This window comes from Misgurnus anguillicaudatus, chromosome 24, assembly GCF_027580225.2.
Source record: "Misgurnus anguillicaudatus chromosome 24, ASM2758022v2, whole genome shotgun sequence".
NCBI classification, from domain to species: Eukaryota; Metazoa; Chordata; class Actinopteri; order Cypriniformes; family Cobitidae; genus Misgurnus; species Misgurnus anguillicaudatus.
The window spans coordinates 1,952,452-1,979,182 of record NC_073360.2 but is presented as its reverse complement, the minus strand read 5'-3'; the positions used below and the strand labels follow the sequence as shown (position 1 = coordinate 1,979,182).

The 26,731-nt window shown below is 37.2% G+C and overlaps 2 protein-coding genes across 3 annotated transcripts in view; one reads left to right on the top strand and one right to left on the bottom strand.

The window, feature by feature from the left end:
- pcp4b (Purkinje cell protein 4b) overlaps positions 1-4,661 on the top strand; it is a 28,999-nt gene extending 24,338 nt beyond the window's left edge. Inside the window, exon 4 of the mRNA XM_055195611.2 lies at positions 3,493-4,661. Within this exon, the coding sequence (XP_055051586.1) occupies positions 3,493-3,620 (128 nt within the window). The 3' untranslated portion in view covers positions 3,621-4,661. The remainder of the gene's footprint in view (positions 1-3,492) is intronic.
- Positions 4,662-5,340: 679 nt separating this feature from the next.
- dscamb (Down syndrome cell adhesion molecule b) overlaps positions 5,341-26,731 on the bottom strand; it is a 157,508-nt gene continuing 136,117 nt past the window's right edge. The window contains exons 22-33 of one of the 2 annotated variants that reach the window (XM_055195610.2): positions 19,703-19,820; positions 19,411-19,574; positions 19,204-19,302; positions 18,596-18,784; positions 17,661-17,951; positions 17,316-17,492; positions 16,244-16,274; positions 16,043-16,158; positions 14,418-14,561; positions 13,790-13,987; positions 12,983-13,285; positions 5,341-9,032 (exon numbers count right to left, since the gene is read on the bottom strand). In XM_055195610.2, the coding sequence (XP_055051585.1) occupies positions 8,659-9,032; positions 12,983-13,285; positions 13,790-13,987; positions 14,418-14,561; positions 16,043-16,158; positions 16,244-16,274; positions 17,316-17,492; positions 17,661-17,951; positions 18,596-18,784; positions 19,204-19,302; positions 19,411-19,574; positions 19,703-19,820 (2,204 nt within the window). In that variant the 3' untranslated portion in view covers positions 5,341-8,658. Of the gene's footprint in view, positions 9,033-12,982; positions 13,286-13,789; positions 13,988-14,411; positions 14,562-16,042; positions 16,159-16,243; positions 16,275-17,315; positions 17,493-17,660; positions 17,952-18,595; positions 18,785-19,203; positions 19,303-19,410; positions 19,575-19,702; positions 19,821-26,731 lie in introns of both variants that reach the window. The other variant, XM_055195609.2, reaches the window with a different exon arrangement.

Below are 26,731 nucleotides of genomic sequence, written 5' to 3'. Positions count from 1 at the left end.
ACAAAAGATGTTAATTTTATTAATTCGCTGTAATTCACATCTTTACAATTCATATGATTGCGAGGAACAGATCTAAATTCAGCCCTTTATCCAGCGATCTTGGTCCCAGTTCTCATGAACGACGAATTTAAATATTGCACCTCAAGAAGCTTTACGACACATTGCTTTACAGCAGTGATATCAAACACTCATTGGCTCTTGCATGCTAGATCACAGATTTGTGCAATTTCCGTCTTTCAATCGATGTACGTTTGAAATTTAAAATGCATGTCTTGACAGAGAGAAGGTAGATAAATGTTCTTGTGGATTTTTAACTTTAATACTTTCCCTCTACTTGATATACTCCAGAGAGGACAAAAACAAATATATTTCAGTAAGCTGCTTTTCGGAATAGACACAATGCAAAGTGGAGTAAAGTACAACTATTGACCAATCAGAATCAAGGGCTAAAACTATCTGTTTTATAAATAGAAACAAACTACAGTATATTGTCATACAGCAATACTATGTATACTAACTTTCTGTATATTTTTTTTGTTAAAGTAGATTTAGTTTATTTAGTATTTTAAGATATTTGCTGTAAGATGGACAATTACACATTTCCTGAACTTTCAGTTTATAATGACTGATCATGGTGAATGGCACAAAGACTTCTGGTAGGGATAGAGGTTGTGCTACTTTATAATTCTTAGGTCCGTTGCCTTTCTCGTGGATCATTGTCATGAGTTTGAGTTATAGGGTTTATTTTCTGCAGAGCATCATATCAGACTCAGGAGAACTACATGCAACGCATCTCTTTGGGGCAACTTTTTGACAGGCGCTATAAATCCAGATTTTAACCCAACTATGAATCTTGAACCAAACACCATCACGGTGCGCATTTTTGTGATTTCCAATGCAAGCAATAGTTTTGTCACAGTTTATAATGCAGACGTTGTCATTTGCCCGTCGAATTAGTGCTTTAGCAATAACAAATCTGAACAGCTTGAAACTGACGTCCAAGTTCAGAATCATAGAAGAGAACACAGGTCACGCTGATTCTGATATAACATTCTGAAAGACAGACAAACTTGCCTATATGATTGACCTGTTTTATTATGTTTTATCTGTTGCTCCTGCTGCTTCCTGAGTGAGCGCTAAGTCTTATCAGCATGTGAGAAGGCAGTATGTCTGATATGACAAGAAAGCATTGTTGTTTTTCAAGACTGCTTTCCTATGTTTTTAACACATGTTTATATGTGGATATGAAGCATCTAAATAATGTTAGAATGTTTATTTCAACACTGTACACTAGACATCTCCTTCATATTTGTATATAGACAATAATATACACAAGGCTTAAGAAGGAAACTTTTTGTTTAGAAATGTAAAAAAACAGGGTAAAGATAGTATTACAAGGCACTGTATGACCATGCATACAATAATGGTAGAAATTTGAGTGATTATTTGCAATAAATAAGGCTTCCTTCATCAAACATAGGGTCCCTTTTGTATTCCCAAACCTGATGTGGCCCTTGAGTCAGAAAAGTTTACCCACCCTGATCTAGTGCATGCCAAGTGTTCTTAACGTTGGCATTTTTGAAAATTAGCACATGTGGCCAGGACCTCAACTGTGGGTAAAGACACAGACCAGGGGTCTCATTTATAAAACTGTGCGTAAGATCCTTACTAAAAGTCTACGTATGCATAAAACCCAAAAATGGCATAGGCCAAAAAGTATTAAGACTTATAAAACAAAGCAATGTTCCCTTTATAAATCACAGATCACCTGCAAGTCTGCGTACATGAATCATCCTCAGATCCCACCCTGCAAGCCCATTCTCCCGTCAAGTTTGTATTTTACAAATCACAACCTTTGCGTGGGAACTGCCGTACGCACGTTTCCAGCCCTGTTTTGTGCGTACACACGCTTTATAAATGAGGCCCCAGGCGTGCCACACACACGTCCTAAAAAGTGACATTTTGATCGCCCCCTAATTAAGCAGCTAATTAAGGTGCTTCAGGTGTGTTTGATTAGGGTTGGAGCTAAACTCTGCAGAAACACCGGCCCCCCAGGAGCAGGATTGGTGACCCCTGATGTAAACGAATGGAACGTGGGACTATGTTAAAATCAAACTTTTACCAATGATTGTTTCTGTCATTTGAGTTAATTCTTATGATGTTGATGTACTTTCTATATTCTATGATTCTATAAAACGAGGGGTGTGACAACTTGATCTGTGTGTTTGTGATTGAGTCAAATGGGGAAAATGGGCGGGGCCTTGATACCCCGGCTCCACCTCACAATCACTACTACGCAGACTCTGGCTCCAGATAATAGGTGTGTTCGACTTCATGCGGCGCTGCGCAGACCGATCGGTGGCTGACTTGAAGCAGTGCATTCCGGTTAGTATTTTTGTCCGACTTCAGCTGGCGCTGCAGGCACGTGACTGTGTCATATGGTTTATAAATACCGCGAAAGCGATTCGAGATCAGCCGGCTGAGCTAGCCAGCGCAGTTCGCGAAGAGGAGCTGCACGGGCTATAATGACGACACAGCTGTTTCAAGATTGGTCGGATTCACCACATGACAACAATCACGTGTGTTTCGTGCTTATTTTCACCCCCTCAGTTCCACAAATGCTCACAAATCTGTATTTTTATAACAGTTAAAGCTCTTTTCATGTAGTCGCGATGTTATATTGTGTCATCTTCATCAAAATAAAATGGATAAAAAACGTAGACCCCACTACATTGGTATTTAAATAATATATGCTTATGTTGAACTTTATTCTTGTAAAAACAGATGCTTTAAGCCTCTTCAGTTCCACTCATACACGGACATACACGGACATTCAAAACAGTATAATTCACTTTTTATGTAGTTTACATCTTACAAATCATGTTTAATGCGATAAAGCAAGCAAACGGCACGTGATCAGCCATGCCTGACGTAAATGCAGCAAGCTACGGGAAGCACAGCGCGTCCACGTCTCCGTTTTCAGCTCCTCCCCGCCTGCACGCGGCTAATCTCGCCGATCAGTTACATCCAGCCACAGCCGATGTCGAACACACCTAATGTCACCATTGCAGGATGTCAGCAGCCATTTTTTGACTTTATTTTTTATAGTGGAAGTCTGTAGAGACACCTTTTTAGTCTATGGCACTGACACAGACACGTTTTGTGTTAGCACTCTGAATGGTTCTTAATGGCTCTAGGTTCTGAATGTAGGGTTAAAGTGGTGCGATTGCGGCCGGCACAATTTGACTGTTAAAGTAATTAAATATTGTGATTTTTTTGCCAAAACTATAAAAAAAACTTGATCTTATCTGGAAAATGATCAGCCAGTTGCATACACCCAATATACCCAACCAGATATTTATTAAATGATGACCTTTAGTGTTTAAAACAAATGAAGGTGGGTAAACGATGACAAAACATACATTTTTAGGCAAACTCCTAATTTAAGGGCTATACAGTGTTGGTCTAATACAATCACCTTATCTTCACCAGATGCTTCCAAGAAAGACATCCCAGAGGAAATTGACATTGACATGGATGCCCCGGAAACCGAGAAGGCAGCTGTCGCCATTCAATCGCAATTCAGAAAGTTCCAGAAGAAGAAAAACGATGAAAAATAGTAGCTGCCAGCGGACTGCTCTGTCTGTATGGCCACAGCAGTATGACATGGTTTGATGTTGCATGTAACTGAATACATTCTGTATGGACTCAAGGGAGGATGGCGTGGAGAAGTTGATCACTGATATATGTAATTCCATAAAATAGCAAATAATTTACAGCTGTAACTGTGAATTAGATCAATAGATTTTTTTCTTTACTTTAGCCAAGTATTATTCACATACCTTTACCTCAAAGATTTGAAGCGTAAACCAATGATGTACATTTCAGATCTGTTCTTTTCTGTGAAATCACAAAATCTTTTCATTTTGAGTTGCTTAAAATGATTTTAGTCCGAAACTGTTTGTTAAACGGTGTGTGTTATATGTTTCAGAATATAGTTTTGTTTCAGTCATTATCAGTGGAGATCTATAAATAGTTTATCTTTTGAAACCAATGTCATTGAATCATTTCTAGCTTATCTTCCCAATTCTTGCCATGTTCACTTCACAGTTGAATTTCATAATAGGTGAAATGACTTTAGGCAAGTTTTGTCTGGTTTGCTTTGGTCAAACATTTTTTTTCTTCCTTTGCAAAACATCATGGTACCATAGTTATTCATTTCAGACTCTGTCTCATTCAACAACTATAAATATGTATCTGAAAGTTAACATTGTATTTTAATTAAAACTAATCTCAAAGCTGGATCATTAAGTTACATTCTGGATTTTATTTGTCTTTGCATTGGCAGATGTGGTATTTGACACAGGCCTTGTTCATACCTTGCAATAAGATCTGGTACAGGTGATCTGTAAGGACAGCTCTAAATGCAAAAAGAGTTACAATTGCAATGACAGTGTGGTAACATTATTTTCTATTGCCTGAAAAACAGTTACTCCTCTAGAAAGAAAGTTTACTGTCAAAAAAGTAGAGCAACGTATCACCTACAATGATGTAGACTTTGAATGTTCAACATATTATTTTTAGATACTTGACATAGTTTTCCGATGCAGTGTTGAATGGAATTTGTTCATGTTAATTCAACACAATGAAATACAATTATTCAAAGTCACTAAATAAAGGAATAAAGTGACTTTATGTGTTTTCCTAAAAGTATTTTTTCATTGTTTCAATATGATACATTTGTGTTGTATTAATTATCAAGGTTACAGAAAGTAATCCTGTAAACACAATATGAAATTCTGCTCCTCTCCTTTCAGTCCAAACTTCTAAGATTTTCTATGTTAAGTGCAATAAAAAATATGAAAAAGAACTAAATGAAAGACAGTAAAAATATACACTATTCCACCATAGTTTAACTCTCTCCTCTGTACCCTTCCACCCACATCCTCATTGTTAGCTAATGATTTTGCAAACCTTTTACTGATAAAATATCATACATCAGCAACCAATTCTCAGTGGCACAAGACACTGAACACACAACCATCAAATCCAACATCGAACTTTCCTCTTTTTCTGCATTGACTGACACGGATCGCTACAGTTTTGCCTTTAATCATCATTTCTACATATATTGTGACCATTTCAATCCAGTGTCTGTGAAATCCAACATAAGCAAACCTCAGGAGTGAAAACAAAGTCATCCACAAACACGAATACCATGAATAAATGCATTATAGATTTGTTTAAAAATCATTGTTACTTCATCAAATATTTAGTTTTGAATTGTTCTTAAAATACATGTCAAAACATCAACGCTGTGTTGTTTAAAATGAATATAAACTGTGCAGTATTCAAGATCTGAAAACATTGCATTTTTGTTAGTTTGTCTGGTTTCAGTTGTCTGCAAAAAAATGCAAACAAAAACATTACTTTTTATTAGGAATTTGGCAGAACATACCTATAAATAGTAAATAAAACAAAAACAAAAAAATATCTTGATGTGGTTTCTATTTGTTCCACATGTATTTTAAAATCAATAGATTACTATCTACAAAAATTTATTTCACAAAAATATATAACTAAATGAACACACATTTGTGCATCATATCCTGTGCATTTGTGGATTGCTGCTTGCATTGTGGATTTTAATATACTTTCAAAACGTGCACATAAATTCCAAATAAGTGCATTTTACCCACTACATTTACATTTATGCATTTGGCATTTTATGCTTTTATGCAAAACGACTCACAGTGCATTACAAAGTATACATTTTCTTTAAGTATGTGTGTTCTCTGGGTTCAAACTTTCATCTATTTGTATACTGAATTTTCTGAGAGCTTTAACTTGTATCACCGGATCCAATGTAAAGCAGAAACACTTAATAATAGCTATATTTCACCCATCACCCACCCGACCAATCATAACACACCAATATAATGGCTGTAACTCAAACGGCAGGCCGCATCCTTTAGAGGTCGCATTTGCAGGTTGCATACATCATAAAGACTATCTTATTTCAGAATAAGTTAACAATTATAAATTTAACTATTATTCTTAGTTAATCGTACATTTTTGTAATATGCTTATGACCTGCGAATGTAATGTTCAGTTAACTTAAATAAACCAGACTTGATAACATATGCAGCCTGCATATGTCACCTCTGGAGGATGCAGCCTTCTGTTTGATAAATGGCTAGTGTGTCCATGTTGCTGTTCATCATTTTGTTAAAAAATCAAACCACAGAGTAGAGTTAAATCAGTCGCTCACTATCCGAATGTATATAGTCCTTCACGATTGCTGCTTGACACACTGTTGTGTCACTGTTTTGACAGTGGAGTGTTAAAATGGAGTGGAGAGTTCAATAAAAGAAATTTGATTCTCCCTGGTCATTATTTTAGTATGTAAAGCATTTTGACATTAAGCTTCAGAATGACTCCGCTCTGGTTGTAAAGCAATACATGACTGGCTTGAGTAGACACAGTTACAGTAGCTATTTATCTGAAACCATATCTAACCCTATACTGGTGTTATTTTAGCTGGTTATGCTATTTCTGCTATTTAAGACATGACAAAACCTATCATTAAATATGACCTGGCATTTGTTTGCATAAAATAGCAACATTTAACTTTAAAATTATATTCAAATTCAATCATATTATAGTAAAATTATAACATTTTTATTAACTACCCGGAAAATCACCTCACCTTAAATCACAACTCCCTATTTAGATTCAAATGTATGTTAAATTAAAAAGTCTTTTATAGGAAAAAATTCTATGTCAATAACAAATCAGCAACAAAGTCATTTGCCCTGACATATTATATGGAAATATGTCCAATTAATGAATACTTGTGAAAATGTTTAATCAATGAATCTTATAAAATAAAATCTTTTGATTGATTTTTACCATGTTCTGTGTAACCCAGCCAATAAGGCTGAACGTTATATACAGACTTATAGCAGGTGGCTGTTTTTTTGTTAGCAGTTTTGGGAAAGCTTTAGTCCAGGTCAAAATCAAAATAAAACTAAACTAAATAAAACTACAATATTTGTTTGCAATGGAGCATCTTCAAGTGTATTCTCATTACCATACACTGTAAAAATAATGCTATATATAAACAAATATGTTAATTTGACAAGAATGCTGCATTTTTTTAATGCACATTTTACTAGCTAACAGTATGTGGTGATTCCCATTACTCTAATACAGTAATGTCTTACTTTAAAGCCTATTGTGTTTAAAAAAAATTCTAAAGCAACAAATGGTACCATAAAGAATAAAAACTTTTTCAATTAAAATATAGATTATATTGTTACATTCCACTTTACAGTGATGGGAATGAAATTTCTTAATGCAATGATTATGGTGTTTTAGGCAAGCTTCTATCCTGGCATTCGAATAGTAGGCTGGCCAACTAAAGACATAAATAGCTGAAACTGTTGCATAGTGTATAAAACCTTTGTACATGTGCAATGTAAATGTAAATGTTTTTATTTTTACAGTTAACACAGGTGTTTCAATTATAGTTTAGAGACTTTGTCATTAGTTTGTCTCTTTATTGTCAATCATCTTCGGGTTTATTTTTCATTATGCATTACTGAATACATTCATATCTGTTAGTACTTAAAGATGTCCAAAAATTACGAAATGATTAGTAAACCCAGTGTCATATTGCTCAATTAAAATATCTTTTTTTTGTCATGTGTCGAACACAAACCAGGCCACACCATCTACAAACAGATACCAGGTACCGTTCATTCACGAAGCTATTTGGAGAAAATTTCTCTCATTATCTTCTCTTTGTTTTGGACATGCTCAACAGATGAAACCACAAGATACGCAGTCACAAAAGGCTCCAAATGTCGAAAAAAGACAAGAGAAACCAACAGTTTCAATTTTCTAATCAAACCAGATGTGTGCCAACATAACTAAGGACTTTATTTACCAAATCTTTTTCCCTGTATTATCCACAAAAAAAGTGATCTCTTCATATATAGATATATATTATAACATAAGCTGTCATAATATATATTATAACATTATATAATGCTTTAGTGTCTCTTTTGGGATTTATTTTCTATTTTCAGGTGCCCATGCAGTCCTTAGAAAGCACAACATTCTGAGACGACTTGAAAATGTGGACGTGTGACTCCTCGGCTGGACTTGATGCGTTCCTCAATGTCCTCGGCGAAAATCGCCGACTGCACCTCATCAACAAAAGAGTCATGGATAAAGAATGTGACATCCTCCTGTAGAGCTGACCACACCCGCTTTTTTAATATCATTTTTTCATAATTTTTTTTCTATTTTTATATAATAATAATGACTATAGAATTATCCTTGATTTAAATTCAAAAGTAGTTCCTCTGTCAATTTAAATAAATAATTTTGGCAATCTTCGTAATAGTGATATTTAAAATAAAGAAATGATTACATAAAAAATCCAACTCAGTCAGAAAAGAGGGCAAGAGAGGAGGAAAGTGTAAAAAAAAAGTGAGAAAAGTGAGATAGAAAGAAAGATATACAGATGCAAAGAAAACTATTCATTTCTTTATCAATTCAAAATGTATGTACAGGACTCATCTTTCTCAGCAGGTCCTCCCGTGTGTATTTGTGTGACAGTGCAATGTGGTCCGTAGCTATAGTCCTGTGTTATACCAGTGTGTACGACTTTGCGTAGGGGTTGTTGCTCTGTTTCAGGTGTCCTCTGGAGTCTAGCAGCGATTCCTGGGAGCTGCTGAGTTTAGCGGCCTGGGCCAGGTCGCCCGGCTCACGCTGTGGCAGTGTGGAGGAAGTCCCTGGCTGCCACTGCTGTACAGCCTCTCTGCTGGGGGGGCCGGAGGAAGAGAGGGCGGACGAGGGCGTCTCAGAGGGCGTCGGGGCCAGCAGGGCTGGCCTTTTCACTATTCGGCTCTTCTGTGGGTCCATACAAGTCTGGCCTGTGGCCTCCCGACCTGAAGGGGGCGCTCCCCGATTTAGCAGGAAGTCCATGCGTAAGTATGGGGGTAGATGGACCAGTTCACCTCCTACAAGACAGGCACAGTTGTGTAAGCGTGAGCACTGTGCAGACATGGAATTTGATTTTCACAACCAGATAAATAAAAACGCTAGTCCTAAATCAACATCTTAAGATTTTAATCGCACCAAGAGGTTTACATTTATTTGTAACTTTTTAAAACTCTTATTATTGAGTTTGGGTCTTAATAGTTCTTAGTGAGCTCTTACTGATTACGTCTACATAGGCAGATGTCTTTACTCCAATTCAGGGGTTTATAGGACACAGATCGTGATATGGGGTACGTGCTCTTCAGTTTCTAAATAGCTATCTGTTGCTAAGCATCAAGTCATTCTAAGCCCCATTCTTTCACACTGCACACGTCTGGCACCACAATGCGGGGTTAACCACGTAAAAACAGTGCTAACACTGCTTTAGAGCAGGGTTTCATATCCCTAGATTAATTTTAGGGATAACCCCTGCTTCTAAATTACAAGTGTGAAATACTGCTTAACCCAGTGTTAAAAGTGCGGTTAAAAACAAAAAGCCTATGTGCTGGGCTTTTCGTAAGCTCTTAACACCTGTATATCTTAATTTTAAACCATACTTTTAACCCCACATAAAGGGATGTTTTATAAAGGAAATATGAAACTCCTAAAGCAGATTTTGAACCACTATTGGCTTTTAGCCGCACATGAAAATGCCTGAACTGGAGTAAAAATGTCTAAGGAGTCCTAAAACAACCAAGAAGGTTTTGTGTGGCAGCAATAATGCAGAAGCGTGAGACAAACAGTTATTCAAAGTGGTCATGCACTGTATTTATTCAGATATAATACAAAAAAATTGACCCTGCCTGTGAAAATCTAAAGCCTTTGTATTTACTGTTTTCTACATAAAACCATTCACATAATGTAAAGAACATTCTGTAAAAACAGAGTCTTGGTATCTTTAATATCGTCTGAGTAAGGTCATGTCAAAGATTAAAATCAATGTCAAATCAAATTTGATGCTCCTAATCTCATAATTATTAGTTCATAACACTTTAGCCTGCATTTTCAATTTAAGAAAGAATAGCATAAAACATCAGATAATTATGGTATTTCTTATCCCTTGGACAAAATATGATCAGATTGCAACATGAAACATAAACCCAGGATTCATGCAATTTATCCAAAGAATAGTTAAGAATTGTTCCATCTTTTGGTATATCCTTTAGGTCAGGAGTGTGCCTACGATCAGGGTTTGAAATTAACACCCGACAACCTGCCAAATGTGGGTAAAAATGGCAGGTAATGTTGTCAAATCACTAGCCAATTTGACCTTTGTAAAGGTTACGTAACTGAACAGTTTCAGTACTCAAACCGTGAGTCATCATTGTATACTATTGCACAGCATCTGCTTATCTGTGGCTTTCTTGAACTGTCACTACGCAACAAACAACTGCACGCTAGACTCAAGACTGGAACATAATAATGTGGTGATACTTAGCAGGGGTTACTAACCCCAGCGTAAAAAGGAAAGGCCTCATCTCCTAAATCTAATTCTCCTCTCATAGAAATTTCATTTGACAAGTTACTTGAGGTACAGCATTTGGCTCATTAAATAAGTGAATGCTGGGATATCATGACAGTGATTCGGGGCATATTACTCTCATAGGACATTCTGTAAATGAGGGGTACTGTATTACATGCGACTTGTTCCAATAAGGGCTGTGTTTAGAGTTCATTTCACATTCAGTGGCTCTATTGTGACCATAAAGTCGATGTCAATGCAACGTGTGTGCCCGCTGCGCTAGCATTATAAAACAGTGGCTGTGCTCTAATTGAGGCTTTTGTAAGTGCACACAGTGCCCAGACACATTCACAATGAGACAGTAACCCTAAACCTGTAACCCAAGATCAGTCTGGGCCTAAAATCAGCCCTGGGAGACCCAGACAGTGGCAATTTTAGACCTATTGATGCTAAACAAAGACAGCAATGTGTCTGGACATCAGATTTCCAGCTCACAGCCATCAATAAAGCAGTCCCTGTTGGTCTAAAGTGAAAAAATGTTTGCAAAAGTATAACATAGTCCATCAAATCTTGGTAGAGTACTTTCTAGAGCAGTGTTCTTCATTGCCTCATGCGGCTCGGCAACTTTAATTTGTGGCTCGCATGGCAGTAAAATAATACAGTGATATGATCATGCAGGCATGTGCTTTTTCTGTCTTTTCTGCTCCGGATGCTAACTTTGTTAAAAAACCATACCATTATATCAAGACACACGTCGATAAGCGTGTTCAACTGCATGCAGCACTTGCACAGAGCGATTGTCATATGACATAAAAGTACCGTGAGATCAGACTGCTTGTCATGCAAGCATAATGCTCTCGCGGGACTGTCACTCGCCAATCTTTCTGTGCAGCGCCACATAAAATTAAGAGAAAGGTGGCCCCCTAGTGTTTCGGGGGGCACTGCATACACATACTATAAGAATGCTTAGTATTAAGGAAATCCTGTATTTTGTCATTACGGGAAATCAACTTGTCCCAGTTACACATTTGACTGGTAGAAAAATAGTGAAGATCACTGCCCAATATTGATGTCACTGCACCAGCTGAATGTTACGTTTTGAATAAAATAAAAAGTTTGCAAGTCATCAATTAAATAAGGCAAGTGATTTGGCTACTCATTACAGTATATAAACAAGCTCCTATCAGATTATATGCCTAGTTCATGTTCATTATGGTCAAAGTGGTCAACCAAACTAATTTCTCTTCTGGTTTTTGGGGATGTTTCTGGGTTATTTCAGATTGGCCTCTTTCTTAATACTACTGTACATGTAACTGTTCAACTACAATCTTATAGACAATTAAAGGGCCCCTATTACATTGATAAAAATAATGTTAATTTGTGTATTTAATGTAATGCAGTGGGTTCACATAGTTTATAGCTAAAAACACACACTGTACATTATTGTTGCTCCTATATGCCCCGCCTTTATGAAACACGTCGGTTCCTACAAAGCTTAACGTTCTGAAAAGCACGGTGTGCTCAGATTGGCTAGCTATCCAATGCGTTGTGATTGGCCAGTGACGCTCCCTACCATTTATGGAAGATTAGCTCCCAACAGAAGATAAAATTGTCTTTACTACCTTATCAACAAGAGCCAAATCTGATTCAGAAAATGCAGGTGACCAAGCGGATCAACCAATTTGCCAGCGAGGCTTTAGCAGAACGTAACAGGTAAAGATACTAAGACAAACCATGTCTGCATTTGTAATCACAGAAATGACAAACAACCAGAGCTACTCTACACTGTTCAAAACAAGTGTTTGAATCATGGTTTAAATAGTCAGTAGCAAATTCTTTAAATATAAAAACATGGACTACTTACAGGCTGTGAGTTAGAAGTGGGAATTATGATAATGTGCATCGAGTCCACGTCAACCCAATGCGAAAGTAAACTGTTGCCTACAATCTTGGTTCTTGTAAAGGCCATGAGAAAACCAAAAGCTCATCTTCTTTTCTGTACATTTTGTGATATTGTAGCTATGACATGAGGGTCATTTTATGTATTTTCTAAATCCTGTAACTTTCAGTCCTATTACAGTATCAAAATGCGTCCATTTTCCATAACATTTAAAAAGTACCCCTTTTGAAAAATTAAAAAAATCAAGTATTAAGACTCTTAATAAGAATCCCATGTAACATTGATTTACAAATAAATTAGCCAAGGTTTTCCTCTATTATTTACTTAGAAATGGTAATATGCATTTCTACATAACACAGCCCTATTGGCCTACTTTAAATTAGGCCAGTCCATCTTAAAAAATAAAATGCCATTAAACAATGTGCTAACTTTATCTGCTTTATGAAAGTGCTCCGTTTCCATTTCAAACAACAAGGTTTATAAAACAGCCTACAGGATTCTACGTTTGTTTCATCAGAGTACATGTAAGCAATGCGTCAATAACCTCTTCCCACTGTTTTTTGTCTTACCGGGTCTGTGTGCTTTAGGCACGGCCATATTCATGACCCGGCTGGCATCCTGTGGTTTGGGTGGGGAAGCAGTGAATCTGCAGATGCCTGACTCTGACGGTGTGCTGGACGTCAGGCTGTCTGTGTAGTCATTGGTGCCGGCTGTCATCTGTTCGGATGATGTGTCTGAGATGAAGCACTCTGTGATCGTAAACTTAGCGTGTCGCAGCTGTTCCTCCATCTTGGCATGTTCATAGGCTCGGGCTAACTCTTCGTATGTAGAAGAAGCGCTTTCTGTAGAAACCATACTGCTGCGAGCACGGTCTGTGAAAACATTCATACATTTTAAATGCCATTGCTTTTCTCTATAGTTGTGTGTTGCTTAAAATGAGAAGAAATTGTCAACACTACTCATGTGCCATTTTAAAGCAAATCGAAGATTGTGCTGACAAGCAAGCATATCTTTCAAATACTTTCATACTTCTTATTTTTACAAACTAGTCCTATGGATTTTTCAATTCAATTATAAATAATAATTATGAAACAGACAGGATGACCTTTCAATGACCTGGACGCACCATGCAGTCATAGTTCATCCAGGTCATTGAAAGGTCATCCAGTCCGTTGACCTTTAAGGAGGGCATTCATATTATAATTTTAACAAGTTAAAATCTTTATTATAAAAGTATTTTTAAATGGACTTAGTTCTGGACTAGGGATAAAAGTAAAGGTTCTAAAAATTCTGCAGTAGTAAATTACTGGAGAAAAACAAACACAACTTTCTCTTTCATGATATGACCCTCTTTTATATAACATGTTGGCAGTTACCCGTGTCCTGAGAGGGGCTGACGCTGTAGCTGTCGCTCTCTTTGTCCACAGAGCCTGTAGCGCGGGGTGTTGGTAGCCTCCAGTCAGTAGTGAGAGTATGTGATGAAACAGGAGGATGCGGACGGTTCAAAGTCCACTGGCTGGCATAGCGGCTGCGTGTGGCTGGACCTGCTTTAGCCGTACGGCGGGCAGTGGGGTCTAAGGAAACAGATATACACAGCTAATAAAACATTACTGTTATCGGAACGGTGCCGAAAAAGTTATTTACATAATAGGTCATTTCCCCTCTAGGTTAACTATAAACCAGATATTCCAGCTACAAGTAACTCACTTCTATTCAAAATAAACCTGGATTTGGTAACTGTCATTTTTGTCCAAATAAATTTCAAGATGTATGATAGTCCATCATGTAAGCAAAGTCAACAGTGATTCCTAGGTGTTTGGTTTCATTTAATTATTTATTTTTGGGCATCTATTAATTTTACTAACAATGTTTTGTACTGCCACCTACAGTATAACCTGCCAGATATACCTTAACCATGCTTGTACAACAAGGAGATGTTCCCAATTCACATACTTACACACCAACTGTACTTCTAATCTAGATAAGTTCAGCTCTTACTTGTACCAGGTCTAGCGTCAGACACATCTACTAGTGGTCCGGTGGCTTGGGATAAAGACTGGTAGTGCACTGTGTGGGTGACAGTTGATGACTTCTGCTTTGAAGTTTCTCCAAAGTCATTGTCAGTCAACAACACTGTGGAGCGGTCATCTAAAAAAGACAGAGGTGACAGATTAAAACCAAAGACTACAAATATTCATTCATATTCACATTCACTATTAGATGTTCATCAGATAAAAGAAATGTATACAGGTTTGTAACAACATACTGTAAGAGTGAGTAAATGATGAAAGAATTTTCATTTTTGGATGAACTATCTTTTAAAGGTGCATTGTGTATATAGAAGGATCTAATGACAGAAATGCAATATAATATACATAACTATATTATCAGTGGTGTATAAAGACCTTACAAAAGAACTGTATTCTTTTCATTACCTTAGAATGAGCCGTTTTTATCTACACACATCGCAGGTCCCCTTACTTGGAAGTTGCCATTTTGTGCCGCCATGTTTCTACAGTAGCCCTAAACTAACAAACTGTTTTATACAGCGAATTTTGTCATTACGTTGTCTCAATTCCCAACATGTTTGTCCTGTGGTGGCTATTATACTTGCATCTGGAAAGAGAGTGGTGAGCTGTGGACTGAGCCATTGTTTGCAATTTACAATCTTACCACTAGATGCCGCTAAAAATCTACACACTGGACCTTTAACATGGCTGGTCTAGAATCGTACGTTCCCCCTTCAAGTATAGTAAGTCAGTGAGGTCAGATGCAAAAGTCACTAAACGCCACCTGGAGTTTGGAATTTGTCCATGCTCTCTCTCGCCAGGCTTGGCTGTGCAGGAGCGATTCTAGGTTTTAAGTATTAGGGGGGCTTTTTATTAGGGGCTGATGGTTTTAAAGTATGTCTTCAATGAGTGTTAAGTACTGGAGATAAACAATCTGTGATTTTTTTGCAGTGGATAGGAAAGCGTCTTGTATTACTTCCACATCAAAGTGTATATGTTTTTATAATATTGAACTACATAGATGCAGATGTCCTCTATCAGTTAATGTGCGCCTTGGCCTCAGATTATTCTGAATGAACTTGAAAAGGTGCTAAAAAGCAGACTTAAAGATGACATGGAGCCGATGCCTGTCGCTTAGCTGGATGGGGCTAAGCCCTCCCCAAGCCCCCCCTTGACACCGGGCCTGAGTTGCTATGAAATTAATGGGGAAGTTGCCACCACTAAAATAGTGGCACTGTTGACCCATGATCCAGCAGCTAATTTGTGGCCTCGTTATTTCTTTAATGTCTATGCTCTGTTCCTCCACAGTGCAATCGTGCCATTGTAATTTCTTGTGCCACGTTATGTTGTTTTTGCACAATACTAAAATCAGTGCGACTGGTTCAAAATTGTATGATATGTCTATTTTGTGAGTAGGATACATTTCATAAAAGATCTGGCAACTGGACAACCTTGGAATAATATGTTGATGTGATTATTCATATAACGAGGTAGGGCCATACAAATTATGGAAGTTTCCCGGGAGAAATAACAAAACCGGAGGGTGGAGTGAGATATTAGAGTAATACGGGAGAGCTACAGGAAAAACTTGAGCGATGACAGCTATTATTGCACGCTTACCGATTGTCTCCATAGTGTCCCTTTCTTCGATGAGTAGCTGAGCTCGTGGGATATCGATGTGCATCCTCAGAGTCTGCTGCTGTTTGTTCACTGTGTCCGGCGTACGGGCATTTTTACTGGAGACATACAAACAATACAAAAGGAATTACATTCATTGCAATGTACACTGACATTTACCGCTGTATCATATTAGATATTTACCTCATTAGCATCTCTGCCAAGCTCTTCGCATCTGTTTAACAGGGGGGAGAAACAGGAAAGACATGGATGGAAAATATTGCTTGAGAGAAACTTCTGTAGGCTATATGTCACCAGCATCTCAGAGAAACTATCACAGAGTTACAGGAACATCAGTTCACTAAATCGAATTCACATTCATTCATGTAAGTCATCTGAAAGTGGCACTCTGCTGCTCACTGCAAAAGTTCGTCTTTAGTTATTATTCAATGTATTGAACATTTATTGTATATTTACAGTATATTACTGTAAATAAGAAATAGGATTTGCACAAAGCTATACTTGTTTACTGCAATGTATTAAATATTCAGAGTTGTAAATATATTTTAATAAACATTTTATAATAATTACTTTTACAGGCAAGTCAAATGTATTTATATTGCAGTTTTTTTACAATGTTGCATTGCTCTCGACAATAGTTGAATATCTATTATAGGACAGAGGCATGGTAACTTATTATGGGATATGGTTGCAGCCTCGCCTATTGTAAACAGTCATGGCTCAACACATCGGATGACAGCCCTTTATGTTGACATTACACTGCGTTTAAAAAGAAAAGTTATCATGGTTGTTCTGTGACAATTTGAGGGTCTGTAATATAAAGTAAACCCACTACATGATTGAAAACATTGCTGTTTGAGTAACTGTGTGAATGAACACGTCACTGGGGGCATGAAAGCTAATTTAAATCTGGCACTGTGTGACGTTACTGCTTGCACTCTAAAAGCAAATATGTAAATTTAATTTATAAGGTGTCAAATGTAGTAACTTTAGAAGCTTGAGTAGATAAGCATAAAAGTTTATAATCTTTTACTATGGACTGCTCATTTGCAGTCCACTGCTTGCATTTAAAAGTTGGACCAAATAATTTAATGGACTCTAATTGAAATACAATTAGCTTAAATCAAAAGCTTCAAGTTGTAAACACAATCTCGACTCTCTTTTTCTCTCAACCTTTCAACCCCAAAACCCTTTTTTTGAAAGCATTATTTGCCTCACTGGACATTTCTTATACTATTGTGATAATAACATGCACCTCGCAATCTCTTGAGTCTCTGCTCTCTCCTTCTCCTCCTTAGCACCAGAAGAACGATGAAGACCATGGAGATAGCCACCAGAATGCAGATGATTGTTACCATCATCTTGAGTCCCTCATTGCCCTGCCTGTTTTCCTGACTGGGATCCACTGACTTTGGCAATGGTGCAATCGTGCCTGGAGTAATGGAGGGACATTTTGGAAGTATGGTCACCAAGATTTGATATCAACTCACAATTTGTCCCTAAATTATAGTGACAAAATTGGAAATGTCTAGTAAGTGTCTTTAAACACTAAATAATGTTAAATTTGATGGTAGGTGGTGAAACAAGAGTGATGACTCACTGCCGTCCATGTTTAGAGTAGCAAACAGCACTCTTTTCTCCGATGTCCCTGCACTGTTGCCCACTCTCATTTGGAGCTCATACCAGGTTGCCTCCTGCAGGTCGTAGAGGACGTAGTTCTTTGTGAGGGAATCACGTTTTACCATGGTCCATTTCGTAGTGTCCACTGGTCGATACTCCAACGTGAATGAGTCGATCGGACAGCCGCCATTGTTCCAGCCAATCAGGTTGAGCTCCACACGAGAAGAGTTAATACTTGAGAAAAGCTCATGGTCTTTGGCAAACTGTGGCTCTGATCATGTAATAAAATGAGAGATAAGAAAATTACTTTAAGCATATTTAAAAAAAAACAACTCTGGTCATCAATTTACAAGTATGAAAACTACTTTAATACAATAAACAAAACAAACTAGACTACACGTAATTTATGGACCAAAAACATTGGTGACATCGTCTCCTGCTCAGGGCTGTATACTACTTTTTCAATATTATGCACTCTGAATTTGAGAATGTGTCTCTGCCTTATAGCTCTTGCCACCTGCCAATGACAGCAAGTGGTAAATAAAGGTTTTTACAAAAATTTGACAAACTAAAGATCCTGTACCTCAGTGGTAGAGAACTGCATGTGTGTCCCAGGGATCACACCTATTGATAACATGTAAACCATGTAAAGTCACTGTGGCTAAAAGCATTTGCCAAATGCATGTCAATTTAAAGTCAATTGGCTACTTTAAAGGGCCAAACCCATCTGTGTCCCACGCCAGCTTTGTTATAAACAAAATTTACACTGCAAAGAAACTTCACTAGTTTATTTCATGGTAAAGTGATAAGACCAGTAACTAACTAGCAGCCATTCAACACAACCTCATCAGTGTGTAGCATAATTAATACATGCCACATTATGAAAAGAGACAATTGATCATTTATTAATTCTACCTTTGCCATGGGTTTTAGCCTCAATGATTTCACTGATGCGTCCAGGACCAACGGCATTCTGAGCTGTCAGGGTAAATTTGTACCATGTACCACACTTCAGATTCTCCAGACGGTAAGATCGCTCACTTGGGCTAATGGAATAACTGCCCCATTCTTCACTGTTATCCTCAGAGTACTGCAGTATGTAACCTAAACACACGGACATCACACAGCTTTGAAATATTTGAGTTCGAATACTCTAATAATGTAACAGATAAGCACTAAATTTTAATTGCTGACATTAATTATATTATTAATATCATTTAATTTACAGCACTATGCTCTTACTCTATTTGAGCAATTAGTAACATTTAATAATTACTGTATAAGAAATAACTAATTTCTTATATAGAAATTAGAATTATATTACATAATAGTTTTGCACTATGAAAGAACAAACTCTGAGCAATATCATTTTCTTCAGACCCTTTTTTCTAGCCTGCAAGGGCAAAGTTATAGTCTTGCTTGTTATAGTTGTAGTATTTGCCTGTATATGAAGTCTGAATATGAGTGCAATCATATCTAGATTCATTTAATATGAGTAAATGTAAATATGATTGCATTCTAACCTCTGATAGAGCTTCCTCCATTGTCTCCAGGGATCCAGGACAGTGTAATGGAGGTGGTTGTGGTTTTGGTCACTGTAAGTCGTGGCTGGTCCGGAGGTACTGAAACATCAAAAGTCTTCGTAAACTCAGTAAACTCAAAAATTCTACCTAAAAGAGCTCTGTGCGTCATATGCACATTATAATGTGATTATTTGATCTCAAATGTACCTTGAACCTGAAGGTTTAGCATGATCTCATCTGAACCCCAGTTGTTGCTGGCAACACAACTGTAGTACCCGGAATCCTCCGCTTTCACAGTACGAATAACAAAGCTACCATTGGTGTGAATACTGCGACGCCCATCAGCGGAAACTGGAGCAGGTGTACCATTACTGTGTGGAAAAAACAATCATAGCAAAATACATTTTCTTAAACAACGCATGTGTGGTTAACAATGGGTAAACTACAAAAGCACCTTCACTTTGGGTTAACTATCTTATCAAATATATTTAAAACATACTTTCCCTTCAGCCACTTGATGGTAGGTGGAGGGTCTCCCACTGCTTTGCAGGGCAGGACAATGTCCCTCATCCAGGGTGTGGTCACAGTGCCACTGAATGTCAGGATTCGAGCAGGGGCTGTAGGAACAAACAATGTTGTTAGGAATCTAACCCTCCTGAATCATTTTGTGCTGTAAACAGTAAAAGGTGGCTGCTTTCCACAAAATTCTGTGCTAGACAGGCTCAAGAATTATGTTGGCATTTGTGGACAGGAACTATCATGATATAAGCTAATCACTATTCAATCACTATTAGTTTTTGTCAAAGACATCAGAAGTATGAAGTGCCACAGGGATCAGGGTTAGGCCCTGTGCTTTTTTGATTGTATACTGAATGCTGCCATTGGGAGACCTAGTTGAGTAACAATGAATCAGTTCCCTTTCAAATGGAACTTCAATGCTGTGTTGTAATGTTCAGCTATATCGTCTGAGTTACAATTTGTTAAAAATGGGGTCAGATTTACTGTCTGAGAACAAAACGATGTTAAAAGGATGACAAACCCTGATAATGCTGCTTCTTTTAAAACATCTGCTGGTTTTAATAATGAACACGCTTTACACAAATGTGAATGTGACCTGTTGTGTGCTGAAGTTGTTTCTAGTACTGTAAAAGTATTGTTTTAAAACTAGAGAAGGACTTTAAAGACTGTGTTGAACGTCATTTTAACTGTAAAGTGTGTTTTAAACAGGCTATGGATTTTAAATTCTGTAAGCTGGAGGAATCTTTGAGGGATGTCGTGGCTAAACTGCAGAGAGAGGTAGTTGAATGTTTTAAACAGCGAGACAAAAAATGGGCTAAGCAACTGGAACCAAATGAGCATCCAAAAGCCCCAATCTTCTCTACATCAACTGCCAGCCCAGCACCACCCACGATCTTCCCTGGTATTCCTCTTGCCAACAGTCCCACCACCTTGAGCAGTTTAAAAACACTCAACAGAGCAACTGACTGAGAATTCTGTGCCACAGCATCAGCAGGGCCAGATAGACTTCAACTCCGTCTTCACCATCCTCCCCTTCTCCAGAGACACATTCAGTACCACGCAGGTTGATGACGCCATGCTCCAGGAGCTGACCATCTCTCGACCCACATCTCAGACCAACAACATCAGTGTGAGCAGCCAGCAGGTCCTTTTGTATTGTCAGATACTACCCAGGGATGCCCAGTCTGGTATTGGATCCCACCTTTCTTTTGTATTTCCACAGATTCCTCTGGCAAGCTAGTGGCGATGTGGGAGAGCCGAGCATGGACACATTTTTTACAAAGACATTTTAATGCACACGAACGAGAGGAGACCCAGAAGATGGACAATCCCTGATAGTACCCTGAAAGGACTAGTTTCTTCCCAAAGCAGTAAGCTGGGGGGGACTATGTGACAGTGACACTGCCACACAAGACTCATGCCTTAGCCGCTCAATATATATAGTTTGTGGTTTTATGTATATTTGAGTCTCATGGCTGTGCTCGGCTTTAACTGGCTGTACAGTATATTATAGATCTTCACCGAGACCGTGCAGGGTTCACGGTCTTGGGGCTCGCATTTAGATGTTGATTTCTCTGGCTTCGAAAGCCCATGCTACGGTTTCTTCCACCCGGAGAGAGACAATACCCTTCATCCAGTTCTAGGGAGATGGACGTTGTAATTGTTAATGTGAAAAAGACACACAAGCATCTCCTTCCCCACATTTTAGAAAGAACATCAAGCATTCAATGTACAATTTAACAAACACTGGCATGTGAATAAATGAGGAATAAAGCTTAATTCACAGCCTCATCATCAGAGTTTGTCATCTTACCAAACAGAAGTGTATTTTATCATTTTTTTATTAGGGTTTTGTCCCTGTCTGCCTTAATTTCTTATGGGCAGGAATACATATGATATATGTTTAATTCTGGGAAAGAGCATAAACAATTAACTCTTAAGAGGGCTGTCTGTGTGCGTTGTGGTCTAAAGGGGAGCAATTACGGAAGGCCTGTTGGATAAAAATGTAACAAAACAGCAAAACAGATCTGAGGAATGTAATTATTGCTTAAAAGGCAACTTTAAAGAAGCGTTTACAGCAAGTAGAGCTTTAAGGAGCAACCCTAAGGGGGAGATTTTTTTCCAGTTCTTTAAATTGGGAGATTGGCGACGGTTGCAACACTTTTTACATTTCCTTAAGTTTCTCAGAGACTGTTTGCATTAGAAAGCCAAGATTTTTCTACAATAAACTCACATCTATCAGCTGCTCAACCACACTGTTATAACGTGTATATATGATAATATATGTACAATTTATATTTGAAAAGACAGAGTGAAATGTTGCAATTGACCCCACAATAGGGGACAGTTGCAACACTCCAAAGGGACAGTTGCAACATTTATTAAAATGTAATAAAATTAGTCTTTAGCTTAATCATTGCACTTTATTTTGTCTGTGCACAGCAGGTTAAAGTAACACGTTACAAATGTAACACCAGAAACTTTTTAATCAACAATATTTAAATTAATTATTCCCACATTTTAACATTATGTTTTTTTTATTTAAAATCAAGACACTGAAATTTCATAAAACAGAGAGAACTGAACTGTGTGTATTTGTATATTTGCTGCTGATCTGAGAAGAGGTAGAGGGACACCCCTATCTGTCACATGATTTCTCTCTACTGACATCCTGAATAAACAAAACAAGTGAGCTACATTATGGCCTAATCTGATTTTTAAACATCTATTTAGTTAAACAAAATAGAGGAGATACTGAACTGTTCGAAAGGATTTTTTATTAATGCATAATATTACTGTTTTGTTACGTTATAATGATGAGCTTTTACATCAGTGACCAGGGGCGGAGTGGGACCAAAAATCTACCGGGAAATTTCGTATACCACCGACCCTCCGTGGTAAAAAAATGTCTCGTAGCCTATTTGTAGTAAAACTAGGGTAATACAAATCGTAATCAATTTGCCCCCCCCCCCCCAAAAAAAAAACATTTTTATAATATTAATAAAATCATTAAATCATTGCTAATTTTCCTAAATGAGTAATACAAAATGATACCTGGTTGAAAGACGGAGATGCGCACCTCAATCAGCTATTACATAACAGAGCGAGACCAGAGATAAATGTGCTCATAAACGGAGTAATATGGAATAATTTGTGCATCTTTGAATAACTGTAAGAATATTTCCTTTAAATATAATTTTTGTCATATAAAGTTTTGAGAGATAATAATGTTTTTTCCACGGTTATTGCTTATTTATTTTAAAGTGTTTGGCGCGTTACCTCAGAGTTTATTTTAGTAATAGGCTATTGCTTTTTTCCCCGCTAATAATAATACAATTTACATCCCAATCCTGCTTCCTTGTCTTTTTATTCATTTCATTATGCTGTTATATTAAGTTATGTGGATATTAAATGGCATATGAGACGTTCATTGCCGTTATATTATCTGGTCTAATATTCAAATCATAACCGGAATAATGTGTGCATCTTCGAATAACTGTAAGAATACAGTTCATTTGAAAATAATTTTTGTCAAAGTTTTGAGAAATAATAATGTTGTGAGGATATTTATATATTTCAGTTGAATACTCACGTCTATTAATATGGAAATCTAATAGAAATCTAATAGTAGGAAATATAAAATGTGATACTGCAAAGTTACCCTTCTAAATTTTATTTATTATATATAGCCATATGGAGATAAACCTTTGCAAATGTGCTGATTTTATCCATTCAAGTACTGACCACCAGGCTAGAGATTTTAAACATCCTTAATCCACACTTTCTATCAAATAGTCTCCGCTTGATGGATCAATCCGACCGCGTATGTACTGAAATAAACAGGTATTCGGCGACGCGGCTTTTCACATCAAAGGCCGACAGGCTATGGCAATTTGGAGAGGAGCCGTTCAATAATCCCCCTATATTTAAAAAAATCCTAAACATGGTTAAACCTGCTGTTGCAACTGTCCCTACACTGACAGCCATGATAAAACTTGCTATGCTAGCTTAACAGAATATCTTAGACACATGATACAGTAGTTATACCAATTAGAAGCTGAGAGACCACAGATTTAAATTATATTACTTTAGAATTCCTTGAAAAAACTGATGAGATCGTGTGACAAAAACTCTGATCATAAAAAAATTACTTTTTGACCTTAAAATGAGTTTTATGTGGAAGGAATTGGCACATGTGGCTGATTTCTTCCAGAATAAGGGAGGGTCTGGTTTAGTATATGTGCAGTATAAAAACCATCACTCTAGCTCATTCCTGATTGGAGAAATCTGCAATGTTGCAACTGCCACACGTTGCAACTGTCCCCACTCTCCCGTAAGGACAAAATACGTCTGTTGTCAAGTTAGTGGAGTGCATTATTAACATGAAAGACTGGATGACCATCTCATTCTGTGTATATATATATATATTAGGGCTGTCAAAATTAACGCGTTAATAACGCGTTAACGCAAATTCATTTTAACGCCACTAATTTTATTAACGGAGATTAACGCAAAGCGCAATTTCTGTTTGACCCTTGGTCCAGCCCATAGTTGAATGAACAGAGACGCAGACAAATGTGACTCTCTCTAAATGAGTAAAAGGTTTTCATAGAAATAAGAACATTAAGCAAATCGTCTACCAAATCCAATGCTCTAAATGCTCGTTGGACATCTGATATGATCTTTATTTATACGTCTGAGAGGTGTAACGTTACCGTCCTCCTAATGCTTAATCTAATACAAAAATGCGTCTCAATTCATTTTGGTTTCGCTTTTGTGCATGACTTATAAAATAGACTGCAGGACTTGCTTGATGTTAAAATAGTCATTAAGAGAGATAAAGTTCGGTACCTGATTAATGTTAAAGAGTTATTAAGAGCGACAAGACTCAAAAGCGATCCCCTCACGCTAACTGACTGATATCTGAAGCGCGTGCACACATACGCGCGAGTGCGCGACCCGGATATATAGACATCTTCACAAAATTGAAGTTTTACAAATATCTGTTTTGATAAGAATTCACGCAGGTAGGCTCTATAATCTGTTATGTTTTAAGTAAATGTTTGGTTAACTGTTGGGTAAAACTATCTGATGTGTAACATTATATTAGATCACTTAGATTTTAAGCAGTCTGTCTCAATGTCAATCAAACAAAAGGAAAAAAAGTTGAACATACATTGATGATGTTTTTGCTTTGTGTGTGCTAAATCTATTAGTTTTACCAGTGATTTTAAGGTATTGATGTGGTAATATAATGTATGGATGTGAAAATTTTTGTGGTAATTTGACTCTTTCAACTTCAAACACGTGTAGTTCTGTCATATTTTGTTATATTTCAACAAATCATGCATTGTTCTATGTTTTAATAGAGAATGTCAAAATATGAACAACTATTTTTTTTAAATTTGCTAATTCCGACTCAACTTGCCAGCACAGGTCACAAATGATGCAGCAGCAAACAAAAATGGAGAAAGAAAAATCTTCTGAAAGGAAAATTCATATACAAAACAATGGCTGGTGATTCTGTTAAAATGTAAACAGGCTGTTGTTAAGATACATTTGCATAAAGCATCTATATATGTATATATGATTAGAATATTAAAAACCTGAAAAGTGTTAAATTAGGGTAAATTTAGAATGGATAAAAATGTGCGATTAATTTGCGATTAATCGCAGTTAACTCATGAAATCATGCGATTAATCTAGATTAATTTTTTTAATCTATTGACAGCCCTAATATATATATATATATATATATATATATATATATATATATATATATATATATATATATATATATATATATATATATATATATATATATATATATATAGTTCTGGTTAAAGCACATACAGACAAACTTACAATTAAGTATCTATCTTCCTAAATTAATCTTTATGTAAATGTGACCAGTCACGGAAAGTAGGGACACAAGTCGGATCTGGGGCATTTTGAGTTATTCATAGATTCTGAAAGTGCAGATTCTAAGCTTTCCAACGATGTGTAACACATGGAAATCTGATAAGATTTGGAGAAGTTGTGGCCATTTGAATGTAACACATTCAAAAAAGAGAATGCTGAGAAATTTGAGAAAGAAAAAAGTTAACACTTTCCCTTTTCCCTGGCTGGAAAGACAATAGGGCTCATTTACATCTCATTTAGCTAAGCCATACCCCCTGTAAAGCCGTTTTGAGATACAGAGGTTCTACCATCATATGTAGTATTTTATTACAGAAATCCGAATGACAAAATGCAAAAATAAACAGGACTTTTAACGTTACCTTTGCGGGGATCACAAGTCGAATCCTGTCTGTTTCAGATGTGTGAATCATCCAATGATTTTTGTCCACAAATGCGTATAATCCGTGAAATATAGATATATAGTCTATTTCTCATATACTTCTGGTAATACAATATAATATACAATCTGAGGACTATTTACATCGTCACATGTAAGGGTATATCAGATTACACTCCGGTATTAAACACATGAACCCGCCTTCAAAGTTTGTATTTAAAATAATAGATAATCCAAAAACAGCACCGTCGAAAACGTGAAGTCCTTAAGAGATGTTACCAATCGCTCGCTCGTTCCTCCATCAGCCAATGACTTCATGGAAAATATTGATAGACAAAACATGTAGCCAATTATATAAAGAATACAACGATCTCTGTGTAACTTCTGTGTGTTTGGACAAATAGCAGTCCGCCGCGTCGCTGGCTTTGTGGGGCGCCGCAGTCGGATGACGTCGGAGTACCGCGAGAGCGAGTCGAAATTAAACTACTCCGTAAGATTTCTTAAAGAGCTCTCGCGGTACTTTGGCGTCGTCCGGCTGCGGCGCCCCGTGGGGTCGGTGGCGCGGCTGACGTATATGCGGTTGACTGTTATTTGTTCCGCCCCAGCTTCTTTTATATTTCTTTTGTTTTGTGCGCCCGAGCTTAATTTACAGTCTGGGGAGACGCACGCTGTAAGTTTGAAAAAAATAAATAAAACTCAGCAAACATGTCT